The following is a 22518-nucleotide window of genomic DNA, read 5'->3' as shown; positions in this document are numbered from 1 at the left end:
ACTCTCTGGGTGACCTTGGGCAACCACGCTGGAGCAGAGAGGGGCTGAGCTAGGTGGTCCCTGAGGCCCCTGCCAGCTCCAGAGTTGACTCAAGGAGAACCCAGACCTCTCTTCTCCAAGGCTCCAAGAACAAGAATTGTCCCACAGAAGCCAGGGGGGAAGGCAGTGTGCACCTTTCCCTGCCAGGGAGCATGGTATCCATCTCCCTGACCTCACCACTCCCAGCCTTGGCCTCGTCAGACCAGGTACCAAGACTTACTGAGTTAGCGCTGTTAGGGTTGGGCCAAGGTCTGCCAGCTCCAGGGCCCCTGAAATTCAGAAGAGAAACATAATGAGAAAAAGAAGGCAAGGACCTTGGACAGCTCCTGGAAGGAAGGGAAAGATGGGCAGGGACTTGGTGAGGATGAATGCCCCCAAAGCTACCCAGAGAGCTACAGGGAGAAACGGGGCAGGTCCCCCCCCCCCCCCCCAGCCGGGCCAGGTCTGGGTCAGTGACTCACATGTTGATTCCAGGCATGGCAGGCCCTAAGGAGTTGGGGGGAGGTCTCATACCGCTGCCATAATTCTGTAAAGAGAACCAAGGGTCAGCTGGGGAGGGTGCAGAGAGACCCCAGCCCAGGATGACTGCTCTGGGAAGGTGAAGTCCTCCAGGAGGAGTAAAGGGGAGATGATAAGGAATCATAGCTGATAATCAGAGTGAGATGTGCTACTGCAGCGCCTGGGATGGGGTGGGTGTCCTCAGGGCCCTACACCGAAAAGTGAGAAAGAGTATCAAGACGGATTCCCACGGGTTAGAACGTAAGCTGGCGCGTTTTTCCATCTGTATCCTCAGTGAGCAGAACAGCACGGTGCACAGAGTCACTAAGAAGTGCTTTCTTTCTTCCTCCTTCCTTTCATTCATTCACATCTATCCTTTCCTGCCCTTTTACTCATAAAGCCTTCTCCTGTTGTGAGGGACAAGGAAAAAGAGAAAAGGAGTCCAGGAAAATTAACCAATGCATAGACAGTCCAGCAGGATACAAGATGGTCCATTCCTACAGGCCCCACCACAGCAAACGAAATGCTCAACGTTTTTAAAAAATGTAATGTTCGGGGTGGCTAGATGGTGCAGTGACTAGAGCACCAGCCCTAGAGTCAGGAGGACCCGAGTTCAAATCTGGCCTCAGATACTGAACACAAAAAACTAGCCGTGTGACCTTGGGAAAGTCACTTAATCCCAATTGCCCTACTCTCTCCCTCCAAAAAAAAAAAAAAAAAGCAAAAAAAAGGTAACGTTCTTTGGCTTTTCCCCTTATGTTGCTTCCCAGTGACTCCCAGCAAGCCTTTGTCTTGGACCTGGAGCCAATTACAACACATTTACTGCTGCCCCGACCCCGACTCACCCCAACTCAACCTGTGACTCCTGGATGTGCCCCCAGGCCAGCCCTGGGTGAAGGGCTCTTTCAAGATTCTCTAGGCCAGGGTCCGTTAAAAAGAATATTTTTTTTTAGTAACTATTTCAATATAATTGGCTTGACTGGTAATCTTCTTTTATTTTCTTACACATACACATTTTAAAACCTGATTCGGAGAAGGCTCCATGGGCTTTGCCAGACTGACTGCTATGGTGGTCTAGGACATGAAAATGGTGAAGGGCTTGTAATTGGTCAAAGTGCCTTTTTATAGAGGAGGAAACTGAGGCCCAGTAAAGAGGAGGCATCTAGCCTCACGAAGATAGATAAGAGGCAGGATCTGAACCCAGGTCCTCTGGCCCAGAGCATGCTGGTCTGCTTCCTTCTGCTTGGTTTCCTTACTGGGCACAAACTCTGAAGGGTTCTCCTGACCAGGGAGGGCTGGGACCAGCTGTAAAAGCCCAACTTTGTTTGAAAGATGGGACACAGTGCCAGAGGACAGCTGCCATGGCCCACAGCTCTGCCTCCCACCACCTCTCCCTGCGGCGTGGCAGCTCCTGGAAGGCAGGGCAGCTGACAGCGCAGCCCATGCCTGGTACCAAGAGGTGCTTAACAAAGGCTCTCCAGTCATTCCTAATGGAAAAGCATAGACTCTGGGTCACACACGTGGGTTCCAACCTTAGCCTTGACATTTGCTGACCAGCCCCAACCTCTAGAAAAGGGCATTTGCATTTATTTTATTCATTTATCTATGACTAAGTCCAAAAGAGGGCAGGACTATCTTATTTTTGTCTTTGTAACCCCCCCATGCCTAGCACAGAGTCCGGTACACAGTGGCACTTAATAAAAGTTGGTATATTAATGACTGAATGGATACTAATCAGTCACTATAATAATTTATGGTTGAATTAATATCAAAACGTAGTAATTATTGATGACAATAAATCACAATTAGAATGAATGACAATCCATTAACATTAATGCTTGAATTAATGAATTGTATGAATAACAGATACTATTTAGCATTAATTATAAGAGTCAATTATAAAAAAGTATGAACAATCAATTATTGCTAATAATCAATAAATTGACCTGTATGTGGTCATAGGCAAATGATGAACCAGTGCTCATTAAAAGCTTGCTGCATGGCAGGCACCAGAACTAATAATAATAAGCATTTACAGGGCACTTTGTAAACGTGATTTCATTTTATCCTCACAAGCCCTGGGAGGAAAATGCTATTCCTATTGAGGGATGAGGAAAGTGAGGCACAAGCTAAGTGACTAGCCCAGGGTCACACAGTTACCAAGGGCAGGATCTGCACTTAGGTCTTCCCACCTCCAGGCACAGCAGCAGTTCTACGGGCTGGGAGCAAGTCTGCTGTCTGAGCCTGTTTCCTCATGTGTCCCATGGGGACAGATGCTAACACCGCATACTCTCTGGGGATTTGGGAAGGGCTGCCGGGGGGAGAAGGCTTAGCCTGTTTCTTCTTGGCCCCAGAGGGCAGAACTAACATTATAAGAAGCTGCCTGGCCAGGGCAGCTGAGCTCCCCATCATGGGAGGGCTCCAAGGAGGCCTGGCAGTCACTGGGCAGGCCGGAGGGCATTCTCATTCAAGGATGGTGTGGACCAGACAGACGTCTCTGAGGTCTTAGTGAGACAAGGTTTTTTAAGCTGGGTGTCAGGGACAGAGGTGGGCAGAACAGAGGAGAGAGGGGTTTCTGGCCAGACAGGAAGGTGGGGAGGGACTTCCTCTGCAGGGACTGGTAAAATGAGAGAGCCCGAGGAGGGCTGGCCCCTGCAGAGAGAGGGGAGAAGCAGGGGGCTAGGGGAGTTCATCCAGGGCTTTTCTTGTGAGGTCAAGAATAAAGTGGGGTGGCCACCCCCCCATTTTTCAGGTAGGGCTCAGAGATGTGCACAGGGTCATATACCTGGAACAGAGACCCTGAAAAGGAGGGGTCTGGGGGCTGGGCCAGATAGACCAAGCAGAAGAGTGGGGGGGGCAGGGGGAAGCAGGAGGGAGGCAGGTGGGAGAAAGGAATTCTTCAAGGCGGCAAAAACTGGAGACATGGGATTAACCCCATGGGGGCCATGCAGCTCATTGATGCTGCCTTGGTGGGTGGTGTGGAGCCTGCCAGCAGGGCCCCAGGATGACAGCCTGGCACAAGGGGAGGGTGCAGGGGTGGGAGGAGGAGGAGCAGGAGCAGCTGCAGGGAGCCTTGTACCCCCATCCTCCCTGCTGCTCCTAAACAATCACAGAAATCCACATCTGGCTAGAAAGAGGGAGAGGAGGATTAGACCTTGGAAGCCGACTAGTCCCTTGGAATAAACTGAGGCCCAGAGAGGGGCCGGCTATGGGTACCCAGAGGTTGGAGTATAAGTTCAGACTTGTCCTTGACACTGAGTAGGGTGGGATACCCCCCCCCCCTCCTGTCAAGGAACTATCACTCAGCCCAACCCAAGGATTATTGCTAAGTTACAGACTAATTTTTCTAAAACTGTGGTGTTATGAAAAGAGCCCGACTTGGAGTCAGAGGATCTTAGTGTGAATCTTCCATCTGCTGATTTCTCTACTCCTGCTTAAGCAAGTCCCTTTAACCCTTTGGACCTCAGTTTCCTTATCTGTAAAGTGAGAAGACCTGGACTGAGCCCTTCTCAGGCCTGTTCATTCTCTCCTCAGATACCTCCAGTCATAACTAGGGACACCCTCCACACTGCAGAAAGATCAGGGGCGAGGGGGCCTCACAGGAAACAGCATGTTAGGAAAATCCTACCAGGGCCCGCTCTGATGCCTCCCTGGGGCACAGCAGAAAGATGTCCTAGCCCGGCAAGGCAGGACTGGAGCTGGCCCAAGGGGACGGAAGGCGTTTGGCTCCAACAGGGGCCTCTCTCCTAAGGGGTCCCCGCAGATGAAACCCAGGGTATTGTCACCTGTTGAAGTAGGTCCTGGGGCAGGAGAGGACATACCCATGACCACCCAGGGAGGGAGAGCCAGGGAGCCAGGAGTCACCCAGTCTGGGGTCTCCTCTGTTATCCTCAGCTTAAAAGCTGGCTTTGCTGGTGGCAGGGGAATGGGAACATCCACCCTCCATAAAGCCCTTGCCCACTTTCTTTCAGAGGCAAAGGACAAAAGTCAGTAAAACTTCCAAATGCCAAAGCAGTTTAGAGGATACAGGGAGGGGGCAGGAGAGGGAAGCAAACTGATGACAGTCTGGGGAGCCTTCGAAGGCCCCTTCTGGTTCTAAACCTTTCTATTATCCTTAGGTTATACATGAAAACACTGAGGGCCAGAAAAGGGAGGGACTGGAGGCCACAGAGCCCAGGGCAGGGGATCATGGGTTTAGAAGTGGAGGACTCTGCACATAATCTAGTCCAAAATCCTTTTACTGATAAGGAAATTAAGGCCCAAATAGAGAGCTTAAGTGACTGTCTTGTGGTGACAGATAGGACTTGAAACCAGGACTGTTAGCCTAAGTCACATTGGCCCAATGGATAAAGTAACAGTCATGAAGATTCCTCTTCCTGAGTTCAAATCTGGCCTCAGCCACTAGCTGTGTGACCCTGGGTAAGTCACTGCACCCAGTTTGCCTCAGTTTCCTCATCTGTAAAATGAGCTCCCGTATCTTTGCCAAGAAAGCCCCAAACAGGGTCATGGAGAATCAGACACAGATGAACAACTGATGTCATTCTCACTGCTTTTCAAAAAGAGCCTTTTTCTGGGCAGGATAATTCTCCTCTCTGTGCTTCAGTCTCTCCTAAAAAAGGATAGGCTTGGGGATGGGTGCACAAACCACAGTTCTCCTGGGCAACAACAGGAGTGCCCCCTTCTCCAACTCTCACCACCAAAGCGCAAGCCCTGGGCCGCAAAGGTGGCGGCGGCCTTGGCTTGCCGCAGACAGAGCTGGAGGTACCGCCTGATCTTAAGGAGACGTGAGAAGACCCGTGCCTGGCTCCCCTAGAAGGCAGGGACAGGGCTTGGCCCTGCTCGTTAAACGGGAGGTCCTCTGGGACTCCTCCTCTGGGCTGAACCACGGCCAGGGAGAAGCAGCCTGAGGGAGGCTGGGAGATGCCAGCAGGGACAGCGGGAGGAGGCCAGAGCTTCTCGGCCTCGTCCCAGAGGCGGGTCTCTCTGGCTCAGATGAAGAGCTCTCCCCTTTTCGACCTCACTCACTTTCAAGGCATAACTAGAAGGGGCAGAGGGCTAGGAGACTTCTGTCATAGTGGCAGGAAGCTGGTGAATTCGGATCTGCCAGGGGGAGAACTGCAGAGGGCGTGAGCTGGGCCAACGGGCATCATGGGAGATGGGAAGGCACTCTCCCCACGCACCACAGAGTCCCCTTCAGACAACCATGATGCCCCGCCATCAAGTACAGCGGCCTTCGTTCCCACACTCTGACACAGCTGATTTCCGTCTCTACCTCAAATCCCTTCCGCTCTTTGGCATAGACTGAAGCTACGCTCCAGAGATGCTGGCTCCGCTCTTGGGGGGACGGCCGAGGCTCCCCACCGGCCTCTGCTTCAATCTCGAGTCTATGTCAGAATGAGAGGGTGATGGGGGGCGGAAGGTTACCTGTGGGCCAGGACCCATTGGTCCCATTCCTCGTGGGGGGTTCATTCTCTGCATTGAGCCTCCCATATTAGGGTGTCCTGTAAGGGAAAAGAAAGAACACAGGGCATTAAGGGGGGACGGAGGGGGAGGAAAACAAGCCTGATGTTGAGCCGCTGCCCAGAAGGAACAGGGGGTGGCCGCGTCTCCCCTAACCCTGGCACCCCTGCTGGACGCTCCTGGCCAGGCGTACCTTGTTGTCGTGTCGGGTCCATCGAGTTGGGCAGTAATGGTTGTGTGCCGGGAACTCCTCCGGGGGGCTGAAAGAGACAGGAGATGCAAACAGGGGGAGGAAAGGACCCAGGGAGGGGGGACCCCAGTGACTGTGCTAATGGTGTCCAGAAGCCCCACGTCAGCACAAACGGCTGAACTGTCTCCCTGGGGAGGGGGGAGGGGTTAGCTGCTGGGGAAGGGTTTGTTGTGGCCCTCCCCATTTTTAGGTGCACTGACTCAGGGCTGGGAGGAACCCTAGACACATGCTAGTCCAAAGTCTCATTTAACACAGAAGGAAACTGAGACCCAGAAAGGTGGAAGCAAAGCTCTGCCAAGGGGCAAAGCCAGCCTTTTTGTGACAGATGGCACTCTCAAGCTTGGACCCCTAGATTATCATTAAGGGGCTGACCCCACCTTCACAAACAGGGCACCTGTGCATTGGCCAGGATGAGCTCACCATCCTTCGGTGCCAGGCTAAATTCAGCTTATCTCCCTGGCTGGGCAGCTGTCTCCTCTGGGTTCTGGCTTGAATCACTCCCTCACCCCACCTAAACTTAAGCAGAGAGTATGGGAGATGTGGGAGCTCAGAGCATCATTTCTAAAGCCTGGCGCTCTGGAGACAGGAAGGCCATGCCCCAGAGCTAAGGTGGCTAAAATCCTGCTACCTCCTGCCTTAGCGGCCAGGAAGTCCTGCCTCCTGCCTGCTACAGCCCTGGTCTCGCACCCCCGCCCCCCTCAGCATCCAGTCTCCTGGCAAAGAAGGGGAAAAGCCGAAGGGGCTGAGCAGAATGAATAGCATTAGAACTGGGGACGCTCCTTAGGGGAGGGACTGACTCCTAGCCCCTCCATTCTTGGGATCGTGGCACAGCCTAAAATCTCCATGGTCTCGGAGTCCAAGCGGCAGAGCCTCTGATCCAGTCAATGTCCCAAGAAGTGGTGGCCCAACCTCCCTACCTGAATACCTGCAGGGATAGGGATACTCACAGCCCTTTGCTGCACTGCAGGACAGAAGCTCTAATTCCTAAGATCAGAGGCCAGCTAGCTGAACTCTCCTTTTATTGTACTGTATTTGAAGGCATTTGGGGTGCAGTGACTTGCCCAGGGTCACACAGCTGGTGAGGCCAAATTTGAACTCTCCTCCTGAATCCAGGCCGATGCCCTATTCACTACAGCCCTCCCTAGTGCCCCTCCCATCTTATTTTAGGCCCCTGAGGCCCAGGGAAGTTTAGAATTTGTCCAACACCAGTAGGCAGTCAACAGCAGATGCAGGATTCAAACCCATGCTCTCTAATTCCTGTCAACAGCACCATTTCCTCCCCCCAAAGTGGCCACACCCGATGGCTTTGAGGAGTCCTCGTCAGGTGTCCACAGGGGCCCAAAGACTTCTCAGTCACAACGTGTCCAAATAAATGAAAAATAATGTTAATGCCTGATAGAGAGCTTCCCAGACGATGCTTCACCAGGGCCTCAGAATGGCCCTCTGGGCTAAGGAGCGTGATAATTATCACTCCCATTTTACAGAGGAGGAAAGTAAGGCTCTGAGGACAGGGGGATGGGTTGGTGCCCACCCAAAGCTTCTGACCATCTACACTAAGACACATTAGAAGCTGGGGGTGCAGGAATGGGCAAAAAGAGAAACCTGGGTGTCCCCTGGCTGCCCTTGATGCTGAGTAGGAGGGTGGTGGCCATGGCCGTCCCCTGTCCGTGATGCTCCTGCCCTCTGGCCCCTGGGGTACCCCTGGTTCCCTTAAGAGCCCAGGCTCAGAAGCTGCCCTTCCCCACAGCCCAGCTTTCTTCTTGTTTCATAATCATTCTGAGCCCAATATCGTCTCCCCAGGCCAGACCAGAGGGTCGGGGATGGTCTAATGTCCTGCCTTTGTACCTCCAGTGCTGGCCCAGTGCCCAGTGCTCAGGAGGTATTGGATGTTTGTTGAATGAAATAGAAAACAAATCAATAAGCATAGACTAGGCACCTACTGTATGTATATCAGATCACAGCTACATATTATAACGATATATAATGAGTGTATATTTTGATTTACCAAAAAGCAATTTTTAAGACATATAAACAGTAGGTGCTTAATATATAGATTTAAATCTAAAGCATATTGCTCAGATACCTGTATATATCTAAAATCTGCAGATACACATCCAGCCGGCTCCTCTCAGCTCTGACACTCGATTCAGTAAACATTAAGCACTTACTGTGAGCCAAGCACTGGGTACTAAGCACATTCTTCGGAGGTTCCATCTAGTGCTATCATCTCTATGCTCACACCCGTTCCGATTCTGGAGACATCTGCACCACAGGACTCTAAAGAACACGTTCCTGAGGGGAGGCAGGGTCTCTAACAGTCTCTAGGCCAGGGCCAGTGACTGTGAGAGATCGCAGGGAGACCAGGCACAATGGGGTGAGGCAAGAAGGTTCTTGGGAACTTAGGGGGTGACGACTAGTCTCCTGGATGGGAAATGCAGGTAACCTGGAGGAATTGTTTTTTTTTTACTGTTTTCTTGGCTTTAAAGATGGGAAGAGGAGGGGGTGAAGAAGAGGGAGAAAACAAAGGTAGAAACCTGGCTTTGAAGGTATCCCAGACACTGGCTTTTGCTTGGATTTAATGGCTAAATAAATTTCAATTGTTAAATTTCTGAGAGAGGGCTTTGTTTCCAGGTAGAACAGGGCACTCCTCCGAGGCGGGGGCCACTTTCCACCAGTCCACACCTGGAAAGACCACCCTTGGCAAGTTGATGGCAGGGGTCCCTAGCATCAGGAAAATGAAGGTGGGGAACAAGGCAGAGGGGGGTGGGATGGGATAAGAAGAGCCCTGAAGCCTCAGAGGTCACTGAAGCCACCTCAAATCTGAGAAAACTCCTTTTCAAAAGTTGTCCCCAGTGATGGGAAGCTCAGCACCTCCCCCAGGGAACCAGATTCTTCCTTCTGGCCAAAATCAGTATACGTGTTGTTCAGAGTGGGGAGGGTCCTCAGGGGTGTTCTAGTCCCAAACCCTTCATTTTGCGAATGAAGAAAGCAGGCCTGGAGACGGGGAAATGATCTGCCTGAAGTGACATACATGCCCAGGTCTCCAATCCCTTGTAGTCAGAGGAGCTAGGTTTGAATTCTGCCTCTGATGCTACCACCTGTGTAAGCCTGTGCAAGTTTCTTCATCTCTCTGGGCCTCTGTTTCCCCCTCCATAAAACAAGAGGCATCTGAGATCCTTCTAGCTATAGGTTTATGATCCTACACCATATTACCTGGACCATGAGTTAAGAGCTTTGAGTTCCAGTGGTGAACTTGGTTTAGGGTACCTGCCTTCCTATGGGACAGCTCTTGGAAGTCTTCCTACACCCCCAGGCTGGCTGGAGCCAGGTGGTAAAGAGGGATGGGCTAGATTCTAGATCCCAAGAACCCGGGTTCAAACCCTACTGCTGAAACTACCTATGAGACCTTGGATGAGTCACCTAACTCCACGGGCCTCAGTTACATCATCTGTCAATGAGAGGCTTGGAGAGGACGGTCCCTGGTCTATGCTCCCGGGATATAGAACCAGGAGATATTATCAGCCATGGCAAGGGTTGTGCACTAGTTTTACTCTATAAAAGGTCGTTATGAAATCAATGAAAAAACTGTCAGAAGGAAAATAAAATTACCTGCTCCAAACACAAGCCATCAGGGCATTTCCCCAGTGACTTTGGCCCTGGGATCCTTGGGGGCTGGAGACATTTGGAGGCCACTCCTGAGTGTAGAGGGGTGTGTATGGGGGCCTGGAGCACCCCAGGGGTGCAGGGAGCTCGAGAACACATATTGGAGTTACACAGAAACCAAGCTTAAGAATGGCCACTGAGCATATGGAGAGGCGACTTCTAAAATCTCCACCAAACACCCCCTTCCTTATTTTGGAGGGGAGCCCTCACTCTTCTCCCAGGGGTTGTGAAATCTAGTCTAATACCGCCCCTGTCCCTATTTACAGATAAGAAGATGGAGGTTAAGAGGCTTCCCTCATGGCCATGTATCAGACGGAGGATTTGAATTCCTTCCACTGACTCCAAATTCAACGTTCCAGTTACCATGCCACACTGTTTCAAAGGCAAGAGTTGATAGTTCTGCAGGTAAAGGGTGGCCCCTAGCTCTCTGTGGATCAGCATCATCCTTTGTTCTGACGCTCTGGGGGATGCAAGGGCCATGATCACCAATCAGGACCTAGACAGACTTGGGTGGCCTTGAGATTCTGAAATCACCCCCCCCCCCATCTCTGAGCCTCAGTTTCCTGGCCTGTAAATGAGGGGGATGGGCTCCCCACAGCCTCTAAGGTCTCTATCAGGTCTAATACAATGCAGAGATTGGACTAGATGACCTTCAGGCTGCCCTATCGAGGGCGACAGAATGGAGGTATTAATGCCAGAGTGGGAGGTGGGAGCGTGGAGACAGAGACAGAGACAGCAGGAGAGAGCGAAATCAAAGCAAACATTCACTGGCTGACCCTGGGCCTCGTCCTCAGGAGACGTCTCTGTATCCTTTCCTCCAAAACAAACAGAAGCCATGGATTCTGGGTCAAAGAACCTGGCTTTGGATCCCAGCCCTGACATTCAGCAGCTCTGTGAACCCCCCCCAATCACATGACCTCTCTAGGCCTCAGTTTCCTCATCTGTAAAAGAAGGGGGTCTTCCAAGGACAGTCTGGAGGCCCCTTCAGGGATGTCTGTGAGGTCAAAACTATTTTCCTAATAACACTAAGACAGTTTATTTCTAATATGGTATAAATTATGTGCACTCAAACCAATGGGTATTTTTTGTACTAAAAAAATGGAAAAACTTGGAGTGGGGCTCTCAGCAATTATTCAGAGTACAAAGGGGTCTTGAGAACAAACAGTAACTGGTTTAGACAGCCTTGAGGGTCCCTGGGGTTTTTCATCTATTAAGCACCTACTGTGTGCCAAGCCTTGGGAATATGAAGAATGGGAGTTAAGGGAGGTGGCCGGGATGATCCCCAAAGTCTTTTTCAGTTCTACATCGGAGTGTTCCCTGGGCCTCAATTTCTTCCTCAATGAAATAAAGGAGATGGGCCAGATGACCACCAAGGTGCCTCCTACCCCTAGATTTCTGACTTATCCATCATTCCTCCTCCTTGGGGCTCAGTTTCTCCATCTGTAAAATAAGGGCCATGGACCAGGTGACCCCTTCTCGGCATCTTCCCTGATGAGTGTGGGTGCTCACCTCTCTTTCCCTCCAGCTTGGCCCACTCCCTTCCCTCCGCACTGGATGACCCCGGCATCTTCACCGTCACCACGACCACCACCCCGGCCAGCAAAAGGAAGGAGGCAAAGGAAGGTACCGTACGTACCTGGTTTCCCATTCTGATGGGGGGCCTGGGGCCGCCTGCATATCGTGGTGACATAAAGGGCTGTAATTACAGGAAATTAATTCAATGACAGCCTGCATTCAGAGCATGTGGACCACAGAAGCCTCTCACTGCACAGAACTCCAGGAAGGCCCAGCCTAAGCTGGGCTTGCTGATGGCTCCCTCTTGGATTTTTCTCTCACTCACTTTTTTTTGTGGCTGTCTTTTTCCATCTACCAGATAACCTTGGGAAGGGGGTGGGGGTGGGGGGAATACACTGTCCCATCCGCCAAAGAGAAGGTGGATCTTCGGGCTCCAGCCTGCTGCGCCCTAGGGCTTAATTCTCTGGACCAGGAGACTGGCCTCAAGAACGGATGGCAAAGTTAAATCAAGGACGTTGGGGGAGCCGGGCTAGGGGCAGAGGCTCCGATGGGGAGACCCTCTGCTACCCTTGACAAGGGCAAAAAAAAACAACCAAAAATAAAAAAAGGTCTTTAAAAAACCAAAAAACCAAATTGAAATGAAAGTCGAAAACCCGCAAATGAAGCCAAACACGCACGCGCACGCGCACATACATACGAACACAGGAGAACCACCAGGGGACAGGGGTGGGGGGCAGGGGGCACAATGGGACAACCTACCGCAAAGGAGCCCACAGGGAAGCTTTCTGAGCGGGGGCAGGGGAGCGCGGAGGAGAGGCCAGCGTATGCAGCTGAAGGGGGGACCCAACCCCCAACATGGGAGTGAGCAAATACACAGGATGGGGTGGGGGAGTCAAACAGCAGACTGGGGAGGGGCCACCGCCAAGGCTGCGGCTCCTTCTGGGAGGCCTGGCTCAGAGCTGGGAAGGCCGAGGAGGGAAAAGTCTAACTCCTGTCAAGTCTTCTTGGTTAAAAATGTTCTCAAAGGAGCAGAACTCGGTGGAATGAGGGAAAAACCCAATGCTTTTCATTTGTTTGTTTCTTTACTCCCCAGGCACCCTGGGCAGAGCTAGTGTCCTTTACCTGACTGTGGGGTCCCATCATGCTGTTAGCATTGTGTGGTGCAGGCTGTGCGTGGGGCGAGGGCTGGGAACCCGGAGGACCCTGTGAGGTCAGACAGTAGAAGGAGGTTATAGATCATAGCACATGGAGAAGCGCAGAAAAAAGCTTAATGAAAACAAAACAAACAAAAAACAAAGAAAATAAAAGACAACCAAAGGGGTGGGGGTCAAGGGGTTGGGAGGAGGGGACGTGTTGGCTCTGTTTGGCGGGGGAGGAAGTGGAGTGATGGGGGCTCATTTTGTTCATTAAAATCACCAGCTAGCTGGCCATTAAAAGGGAAAAAGAAATAAAATCAAGATTGACAAATACATTCATAAAGGATTAAAAAACAAATAAAAATCAAGCAATCGAAAGAAAACAGATCAAACACACTGTTCAAACCATACGGGGGAAAAACTGTCCCAGGAAACATCCTTTTCTGAGTTTGCCATGACCAATACCTTGGGGTGAGACTCAGGAGACAGAGGGAGGAGAGACAGACAAGAGACACGTGGTCCGAACCAGACTGGTCCCCTCACTTACAGAACTGGACCTGCTTTTTAGGGGGTGGGGGTGGTCCTGATTTCCACCCCCTAGTCCTCAAGCTGGGTCGCTTTCCCCCAAAAGATCAGCTCCCCATGCTCCCCCCAAACATTCACCCTAATGAATTAGGGGGCCCTCCTTTAAATCAGCACCAACCTCTCCAAGATGAACTACCCATGGAAGCCACCAAGGGCCCATCTTTACCCATTATACTCACTCTATACAGAGGCCGAGAAGCACCTGGATTTCCCCACAGGGCTTTTTCCTCTCCCTTTCCTTTTTCCCTGCTTCGCCCTTAGTTCTGGCCCCATTTCCTGACTAAAGAGTCACAGGCCCTGACGCAGTGTTTTGGGGTGGCCAAGGGAGGTGGGCACACTGAGCTCAGAGGCCAAGCCCCAGCTCGGGTCTGTTTGGCACAAGCCCCATGGAGGCTGCCATCTCTTCAGATGGCCCCAGAAGGGTCTCAGCTCCCCAAGCCAAGTCAGGGGACTTTGTTATTTAAAGACTGGGTGGGTGGTGAGTGTTAGTAAACAGTCACTAAGCACTAAAAAATACACAGGAAGGCAAAAGACAGTCCTGGCTCTGGGAGCTCTGGGGGGGTGGGAGGGGTGAGAAGACAACATGCAAGCCACTACATCTAACCAAGATCTAGGCTGGAAGAATGGCTGATAAACTACAGGACTGACAGAGGGAAGGCACCAGCATAAAAGCAGGGAATGAAAGGCAGAGGGAGAGAGAACTGTAGAGGTCATCTAGTCTGGTCTGCTCATTTTACAGATAAGGAAACTGAGACGCAGACAGGAGACATCATTCATCCCAGGCCACAGTGATAGCACAGCCAGGATTCAAACCCAGGTCCTCTGGCTCTGGCTACTATTCATTCCATGGTTTGAGGTTGGCAAAGCAACTTTATCCTCACAAAAATCCTGGGAGGCAATTCTCACCCCCATTTTATAGGGGAGAAAACTGAGGCAGTCAGATGCTGTGACTTACCCAGGGTCTCATAGCTGGCAAGGGCCTGATAGAGGATTCGAACTCATGACGCCTTCTGAACTCCACATGTGACCCAACCCAGCTGCTTTGTACAAAAGGGCAGAGGTACTGAGGGCACTTCTAAGGGATAAGAGGCTATCATTCTGTGAACTCGCGGGTCACCCTCCTACTGCCATAGCACAGGGACCTCCTTTGGCGCAATGTGAAAATGGAATCTTCATAACTAGAGTCCTGAGTCAGAAGGGGCCACCCCTCTTGATAGAGAGGTGGCTGGGAAATGATTAAACAGCAGACAGGATCGGAACCCAGGACCAGCACCTTTGGTTTTATACCAGCAACAAGGCACCAGATGCCAGATGAACAAGGATCCAAGTCTTTAGAAGGTGGAAGGTCAGAACCGGAAGAGATGCCCCAAGCAGCAACTGTGGGGAGTCAGAAGGACCTGAGAGGCCTGTCTGTCCAAGTGCCCCCGATACAGCAGGAACGAGGAGTGAAGACGGAAAGGGTTGATGAGGAAGTGACAAGGCACTGCCAGACCTAGAACCCAGCAGGGGCAAGGGGGCGGGCTGGGGCGGGAGCCAAGGCGCAGGCCTACTCCCCCAGAGAGCGCATGCATGCACCCGGCCTTCCCTCACTCCCGTCGGAGACGAGCCTCAGAGCAGATGTTCCCCTACCTGCCATGTTACTAATTTCAACAAGTGTGCGCCTTTCTAGCGGCTGCCAGCACGGTTTGTTACCATGAGCAATTTTCTTAATTAACAGACATTAATTAGCCATTTAGCAATTTTGCAAGCATTTGTTTAGCAGCTTTCGTAAACACGAACACCACTGAGATAATGGCACTGATTAGAGGGTCCCCTAATTAACAGTACAGGGAAGGAAAATTGAAATCACATAAATTAGAAAGGGAGGGAAAGTTAATGAAGGCAGGACATATTTGCACCTGCAAGTCTTTTGTACAGCGGAAACTTGGGTGTGATGTAAACAAGATCATTTAAAACCAACCCAAAAGAAGAAAAAAGAGTGCCAGGGAGGCAGGGAAGGTTTCCGGTGAGGTCCAGCAACAATGATTAAAAGCCAGGGAAAGCGGCGTCTGGCCCATCCAGCAAGTTTTGTCCTGGGCCTCCCAACACCTCAGCCGAACCGCGATCAGCAGCGGTGTGCTGCCAACTGCGAGGGTGATTGTGGCCAGCCCAAAGGGTGACCAGCACGGCCCTGCGGGGGACTGTGGCCAGATCAGGGGGAGACCAGCCAAGCCCTGGCTCTGAACTGTTAGAAGAGCTTTTCCACTCTGAGGGGGCAGAAGCATCTGCATCAAACTGATAAATGCTCATTGAATGGACCTTGTTGGAGGTCGGGGTCCCCAGAAGGTGCCCCTCCAGCCAGCCTTCTCCCTCTGATGGCCTCTGATGACTCCCCACATTTTTCTACAACACTGGCCAGGAAGTCAAGATTTCTCAACCAACCCCTTGGGATTTGGAAGGGAGTAGAATAGAGACTATGAGGACAGGGACTGTTTAAAACATAAGCTCACAGGAACCTCAGGGGTTCAATGCCATCACTGGACAGATAAAGAGACAGACCCAGGGAGGTTGAGTGACTTGTCCAAGGTGACGCAGTATCCCACTGCCATCTTTGGGTCTTTAATAAATGCTTATGGGATTGGATCACACCACCTAGGATGGGAAGCCCCAAGAGACTCCCAGGCAGAGTGTGTGAGCTCTAGCCTGTCACTGAATATTTGCAAGGGCTGAGAGCTCAATGTGGATGACCACAGGCCTTCCTGCTGCTGGACAGCTCCTCACAGGGACACCTCGGAGGCAGGGGAACCCAAGGATGAGGAAAGGAGGGTCCAGGGAGGTTAAGGATCTGCCCGAGCTCACAGACAGGGAAGTAAGTCGTGGAACTGGAATCCAAACTCAGGTCTTCTGACTCTAGTCACAGATCTTTTACTGAACCAAGCTGTTTCCCTTTGACAAGATCTTTCTAAGTTCTGTTCAGCTAGAAGGTTCATTAGCCTCCTTTATGACGTGTGTCTCTGTGTGTATGTGTGTGTGTCCGTCTGGGATCATTTCCACCCTACCTGCTGCACAAGCCTGGCAGGAGGTCAAGCCTGAAAGGCTGTGCAAATGTATTATTCTACTCAGTAATAAAATCGAGGCTCCCTTGCAGCCAAACCTTTGCCATTCTCAGCTTCCTCATGACATTCTGTACTTGGAGGCCCCTTCTGGCTGTGACCGGCTGTGTCCCCAGAGTTCTAAGGGAGCCTATCAGTCAAGCGCATTACAATATTCCAATTCTGGGAATCACAGAATCATAGATTTGGAGCTGCGAGGGTTCTTAAATGTCCTCATTTAACAGATTATGAAACTGAGGCAAGGTTACACTGGTATGTAGGAGAATTAGGATTTGAAACCAGGTCCTTGGACCCCAACCCCGTGTTTTAATTCACTCCAACATTAGTAAGGTGAGGACCATGATAGAATCACAGACCATCCTTCAGAGGATTTCTGGAACAACAATCCTCTTCTTTCAGTCTGGGACACACCAAGAGCCAGGGGACCCACCTTCCGCCTGCCCACTCTCCCCAGGTGGCTGGCTGCTGTTTAATGACTGGAGCTGTGATCCAATCAGTGTTTGCCCCCAGTAGGGGGGTGGGGGCGGCAATGGATCAGCCCAAGGAGCCTACTGGCTGGCAGGGCAGAGGGGCCCTCCTGAGCTGCCCTGGCCAGCCTCTTGCCTTCCTTTTCTCCCAATCTGTTTCTTTTCCTCCCTTCCTCAATGGCCAATCACAAGCCCAACCTGTCCTCCACAGGACATCCTGGACATCCCTTCAAAACCAGGAGGGCAGCCAGATCTCTTCTTTCCTCCAGGTTAAATATCCTCAATCCTGAGTTCAACTCCTCCCTTGGAGTCTTTACTGCCCGTGGGATCTCAGGCAAGTCACTTAACCTCTCTGTGCCTCAGTGTCCTGATGACATCTGACTGAGCATAACGACAACACCTATTTCACAAGATTGCTGTGAGAACTGGTACTTTGTAAACTTTAAAGCCTGACACAAATATCATTGTTGTTAGATTTCCCATCGAGGCTAGACTGCCCTCCTCTGGAAACTCTCCAGCTTACCAATGTTCTTGTTAAATCACATCACTGACAAGGGAACACAGGACCCTAGATGGGCAAAGGAGGCCAGCAGGACTCTGCTTCATCCTGGAGGCCCTCAAGGTGGCCTGAGATCCCATGAGTATTTGCGCCCCCCCCCCCCCTTGCTTACAGTGAGCTTGTGGTCCACTAAAATCCCCAGGATCTTTGGATGACCTGCTGTCTAGCCATGCCTCCCTCCATCTTGTACCTGGTTATCCCTTCCTAGCCTTAGGTCACCTGCTAATTTAATAAGCATGCTACTCTGTCTCCAGCCAGTGATAAAAGCCACAGGTAACACAGGGTGAGTCTAGATCCCTGGGACACTCCCCTGGAGACCCTCCTGCCCAGTTACCATTGGACAATGAACGATTCCTATTGTTTCCAGGAATAAATAGAAAATCTTCTATTTGGCATTCAAATGCTTTTAGCCTTCTCGATGTGTGATTCTTCTCCAAAAGAGACATGTAGGTCTACTGCCTGATCCTCCCCCGACCTTCCATCACCTCCCACCTCCATGCCTCTGAACCGACTGGTCCCCCTCACCTAGAAGGCTTTCCTTTCCAAGCTGGGCCTCTCAGAAGCCCTGGCTTCTGTCCAGCCGTCCCAGGAGGCCTTTCCTGCTTTCCCTCAATTACTAACACCACCTCCTCCTCTCCCTTAACTTCCCAGCTACTTAGTATCTATCTTGTATGTTCTGATGTATAAAGCTCCATGAGGGCAGAGCCTGGTTTTGCTTCTTCTTTGAACCTCCAGCTCTTCACACAGGGACCGTTCCTAATAATAACAGTAATAAAATAATAACAACAAAAGCAAATTGCTTTTGTATAGTTAGTTTTGAGTTACAAAGCACTTTACGTGTTACTGTATTTGACAAAGTATGGGTTGTTACTATAGAGAAGGAAGAATAAAACGGTGACTTTACAGATGAGGAAACTGAGGCTAAGAGAGGCTAACTGACCGGCGCAAGGTCAGTCGTATAGCTAAGTAAAGGTCTGGGGCCTTCCTGACTCCAAGTCCAGGGTACTAACCATCTGGCTTCAAGGCCAGTGGATTACCAAGCACTTTAAGAATACAGAATGTGAGAACTAGAAGGAAAGTCACAAGAGGGTAAAGAGAGGCCCAGAATGAGGTAAGGACTGAGCTGGGCTTGGACCCGGAGCCCAGGTCTCTTCGTTCCAAGCCCAAACACTGGCCTTCGAAGCCAAAACGAGGAATTAAACCTGACTCTTCTTTTGTCTTACTGAGGGAGCTGGTGAATTTGTCAAAGAGAGATCTCCCCGTCTTAGGAGGTATCCGGGCAAGGGTGGGCTTACAGATGCAGCTGCTGTAGAGACGACCCTGCTCTAGTAGGGCAGCATGGACAAGATGGCCCCTGGGTCCCTTCCAGTCACAGCTACTAAGCGCTTGTTGGGTGAATGGCACAGAATCAGAGAGACCAAGACCAGCACTCATGACCACCCATCTGTACCTTTCCTATCCCCCACCAAGTTACAAATTCAAATAACTAGACGGTAATATCATCATACAACTTTATACTTACTTTTAAGGTTTTGCATACCTCCATTAACTTATTTGAACCTGATCACCTTGGGTAGTTAAGCAAGGCACTGGTTATTATGCCCATTTTATAGAGGAAGAAAACTGAGGTTAAGGTGTTTGGTTAAAAAAAAGAAAAGTGGGTACAAGCTAGGCTGCCTAGGCTTTAAAGGCCAAGCTGAGGGATTTGTATTTTATCTTAGGGGAAACAGGGAGCCACAGAAGGCTTTGTGGGGAGGGAGGAGGTGTGAAGGGAAGAGGGAGGAAGAGGGAGACACAGATTAACACTGTTGGCTTTCTGTGGTAGTAATATCACTTGGGCTGGAAAGGGAAGTAACCTGCCCAGGGTTAGTGCCCAGGATTGTTTCACTCTCACCTGAGCTTAGTAAGATTCTTGTTGATAGGGTGGATAGGTGGCGCAATGTATAGAACGCTGGGCCTAGAGTCAAAGACCTGAATTCAAATTCAGTCTTACCTACTTACACATACTAGCTACATGGCCCTGGCCAGGTCACTTAACCCCAACTGCCTCTAAAAGAACACTTCTTGTTGTTAACACTGATTGAGTTCTAAAGACACTGTCATTTGTCTGGCATTCAAGGCTCTCCACTAGAGATGACCCCTCTACACTCTCCCTCCCTAGTTTATTATTCTCTGCACAAGCCCTTGCTTCACTCATTGATAAGCTTGTACACTGAAGAACATTTTCTCTGACATCAAGAACGTGGATCCAAATTCTGGCATTGCTATTTACTATTTCCTATGACCTTCTCTCAGTTTCCTCATCTGTAAAATGAGGGGGAACCTAGACTGAGACCTGAGGGCTACCGATTTCAAGGCCAGCAAGTGCTCTGCCCTCGACCCTGCTCCTCTGCCTTGCTATACTGGGTTCATTAGAAAATATTCACCCTCCAGACATCTGGGAAGCAACAGCCAGGCTCCCCTGCAGAGGCCTTTGGATAGGGCTACCATGATTTATTTCCAGAAGCCTCCATCTAACCATCCCCCATGAGCGAGACTGTTTACCCTGGCGAGACAGCCCAGGATCAGATAACTAAACTGCAGGCTTTGAAGGCCCATTCCCATGTGGATGAATTTCCAACCAGCAAAGAGAAAGCAGGTGTTTCTCTCCTCTTCCCTCCTTCTCTTTTGCCCAGATGTGGCCTTGGAGATGAGATGGAGAAAGGAAGTGGGTCTGAAATGGGCCATGGGGAGGGATGGTGGACCTGGCCAACCTGGGCTTCCTGAGCAGAGGAGGCCTGCCCAGTACTTGCTGCCAAAGCCCCCCTTTCCACACCTGGAGTGGTCTGGCTCAGGAAGAAGAATGGACTGGCTAGAGAAGGCCAAGAATGGGGACAGGCAGTGCTGATGTCCTGCTTGGCCCCAGAGGGCAGACCCGGGAGTGGGTGGGCAGATTCTGTGATCTGGGGTATGTTTATGGCTCTTGGTAAGTGTTTAGCTGGAATCTACCCACCCAAAGGAACAAGGTCATTCATCCATTATAGCCTCTGGGTCCAGGGACTCCCAGCTTTGGAAGGATGAGTATGGAATTCACAGAATTCAGAAAACCAGGCATTCATTAGGATGGAAACAAGGAGGGACCATTCTGTCTGGGCTGTGGGACCTAGCAGGCCTCTGTCTGATATACACGGGAAGGGGAGCTAGATGCTAACAGCTCCTGTCATGGAGGGTTGGTTCCAAGACTGGAGGGCTGGAAAGGATCCCCAGGGCCAACCCATATGCCTTTGTCTTTTTATGGAGGAAATGAAGGCTCAGAGAGGAAGCCGCTGAGGGCCAGGACTGGAACCCTGATCTGACCCCCAATCCAGCATCCTTCCCTCCGCACCATGCAGGCCACACAAAGGCTGAAACACCGTTCTCCCTTTCCCTGTGCCATGGGGAGAAGGGTCAAATTCATCAAAGTCTTAGACTTGGCAAAGACCCCAGCAGCTTGCTAAAATGGAAGCTTCTGATGGGCAGAGACTGTTTCAGTCCTGTCTGTCTCCTCAGCCCCTAGTACAGAGCTTAATAAAACTCTTACTGATAACACCGAGTTCTGAAGAAACTGGCATCTGTCTGGCATTCGAGGCTCCCCATTAGAGAGATGGTTTCTCTACCTTCTCCCTCCCTGGTTTACTCTCGGCACAGGCTGTGGGGCTCTGGGTAGAGCTGTGTAGGTAGCTGTATACAGTATACGACAGTAGGACTGGACAGGTTTGGGCCCTGCTCTCTGGGCAGGCCTCAGTGAAGGAGAAGGGCACATTTCATTTTCCTCATCTGTAAAACAGGAGGCTGGTTTAAACCATTTCAACCTCCGATAACCAATCATAGAACCCCCAATTCTGGAGCTAGAAGAGCTTTCTCTCAGGCCTTCTAGTCCAACCTCCAGCTGAACAAGAGTCCCCCCTCTACCCTTCCCCCAGTGAGGACTCCAGCAGCCAGGCCTGCTATCAAGCCTCAATCTGCCTCTCCCTGTGTTTACTTCTAGGGATGCACAGGTGCTGTAAGACGGATAAAACAGACTGACATCCAATTATCTATGCACGCTGAATCCCCAGCAGCTTTTCTCAATGGAGAGCCTGAGAGCAGCAGAACCCCTCCCTCATTTTACAGATGGGGAAAGGGAAGCTCAGAGAAGTCCCAGGGCAAAGGGGCAGAGCTGGCACCCTCAGAATCAAAGCATGGAAGGGACTTCAGGCCATCTGGAAAAATTGGTAGCTGACCTAGAGCCCCCACCAAGCGGCCTCCAGCCCCTGCCTGCCTTCTTAGCTTTCCTTAGGCCTCGGCTCCAATCTCACTTTCACCAGGAAGTCTTTCCCAGTCCTCCCCTTCACCGCTGGGGCCCTCCTTGTGAAATGAGCTCCCATTTACTCCTGCTGTGCACGCTGGAAAGCAGACACTAACCTCTGATCTCTACCTGACAGGTGGCGGGGGCAGTGGGCCTCTTCACAGCCAGGGAAGGCAGGGTCCTTCGGGCCAGGAACAAGCCTTGGGAAGCCCAGCCCTGAACAAAGTCTCATGTGAAGAGCTTGAGAGCTTTAAAGACCTGAGTTCCAATCCTATCTCTGAGGCCTATTCAACTCCTTGACCCAAACTGGTCATGATGATGCCCAAAGTCCTTTCCAGCTAGGACAGTCGATGCCTTACTTTAGAATCCAAGTCTTAGTCCTATGGGGGAGGACATGATCTTCTCCAAGCTCAGTCCCTTCCAGAGGGAAGGAAGAACTGACCCCTGGCTATATTTTTTTGGACAAAAGGTTTTTGGTTAAAAAAAAAAAAAAAGAATCAAAGGAAGGAAGAAATCTAGTCCAACTGAAGCAAAGGGTTAAAATTTCCATAGACTGTGGGAGGAATGAGGCCCCTCTATTCATCCTAATTCTGGCCCCCTTTAAAAGACTCCATCCCACCTTCTCCCAGAACACGCCACCACACACACTCTCTCTGACATCTGTAAAGCTCTCACTAGCACATGGCTCCATGCACAGGACGTGCTCATTCCCTTCTTTTCTCCTGAGCTGAGATTTGAAAGCTGAAGTCAGGAGGAACACCACCACAGACATGGGGACCAGCCACGCAAGGGCCCAGGGGTCTTGCACACTGGCTAGACAGCAAAGCAAAATGTGGGAAATAAGGCTGGAAAGAGAGCTGGGAGCCAGCTTGGACTGCGAATTCAGGGCCGGTCCTCAGGACTGATCCTAGACGGGCTGTCAGAGAGTATCTCCTGAATGAGTGAGTG

At 51.0% G+C, this 22518-nt stretch overlaps 1 protein-coding gene across 5 annotated transcripts in view; it reads right to left on the bottom strand.

Moving 5' to 3' along the window:
- Window positions 1-22518, bottom strand: part of LOC138165321 (single-stranded DNA-binding protein 3) — a 153333-nt gene that overhangs the window by 8298 nt on the left and 122517 nt on the right. For 3 of the 5 annotated variants that reach the window (XM_069093514.1, XM_069093517.1, XM_069093518.1), the window contains exons 6-11: window positions 12548-12628; window positions 11547-11606; window positions 6191-6257; window positions 5962-6038; window positions 501-565; window positions 260-308 (exon numbers count right to left, since the gene is read on the bottom strand). In XM_069093514.1, the coding sequence (XP_068949615.1) occupies window positions 260-308; window positions 501-565; window positions 5962-6038; window positions 6191-6257; window positions 11547-11606; window positions 12548-12628 (399 nt within the window). The remainder of the gene's footprint in view (window positions 1-259; window positions 309-500; window positions 566-5961; window positions 6039-6190; window positions 6258-11546; window positions 11607-12547; window positions 12629-22518) is intronic. The other 2 variants (XM_069093515.1, XM_069093516.1) reach the window with 2 other exon arrangements.

This window comes from Petaurus breviceps, unplaced genomic scaffold (assembly GCF_028583685.1).
Source record: "Petaurus breviceps papuanus isolate PSGF00001 unplaced genomic scaffold, PetGlider_PUasm1.0 208, whole genome shotgun sequence".
In the NCBI taxonomy this organism is placed as follows: Eukaryota; Metazoa; Chordata; class Mammalia; order Diprotodontia; family Petauridae; genus Petaurus; species Petaurus breviceps.
This window is presented reverse-complemented; position numbering and strand designations above follow the sequence as displayed.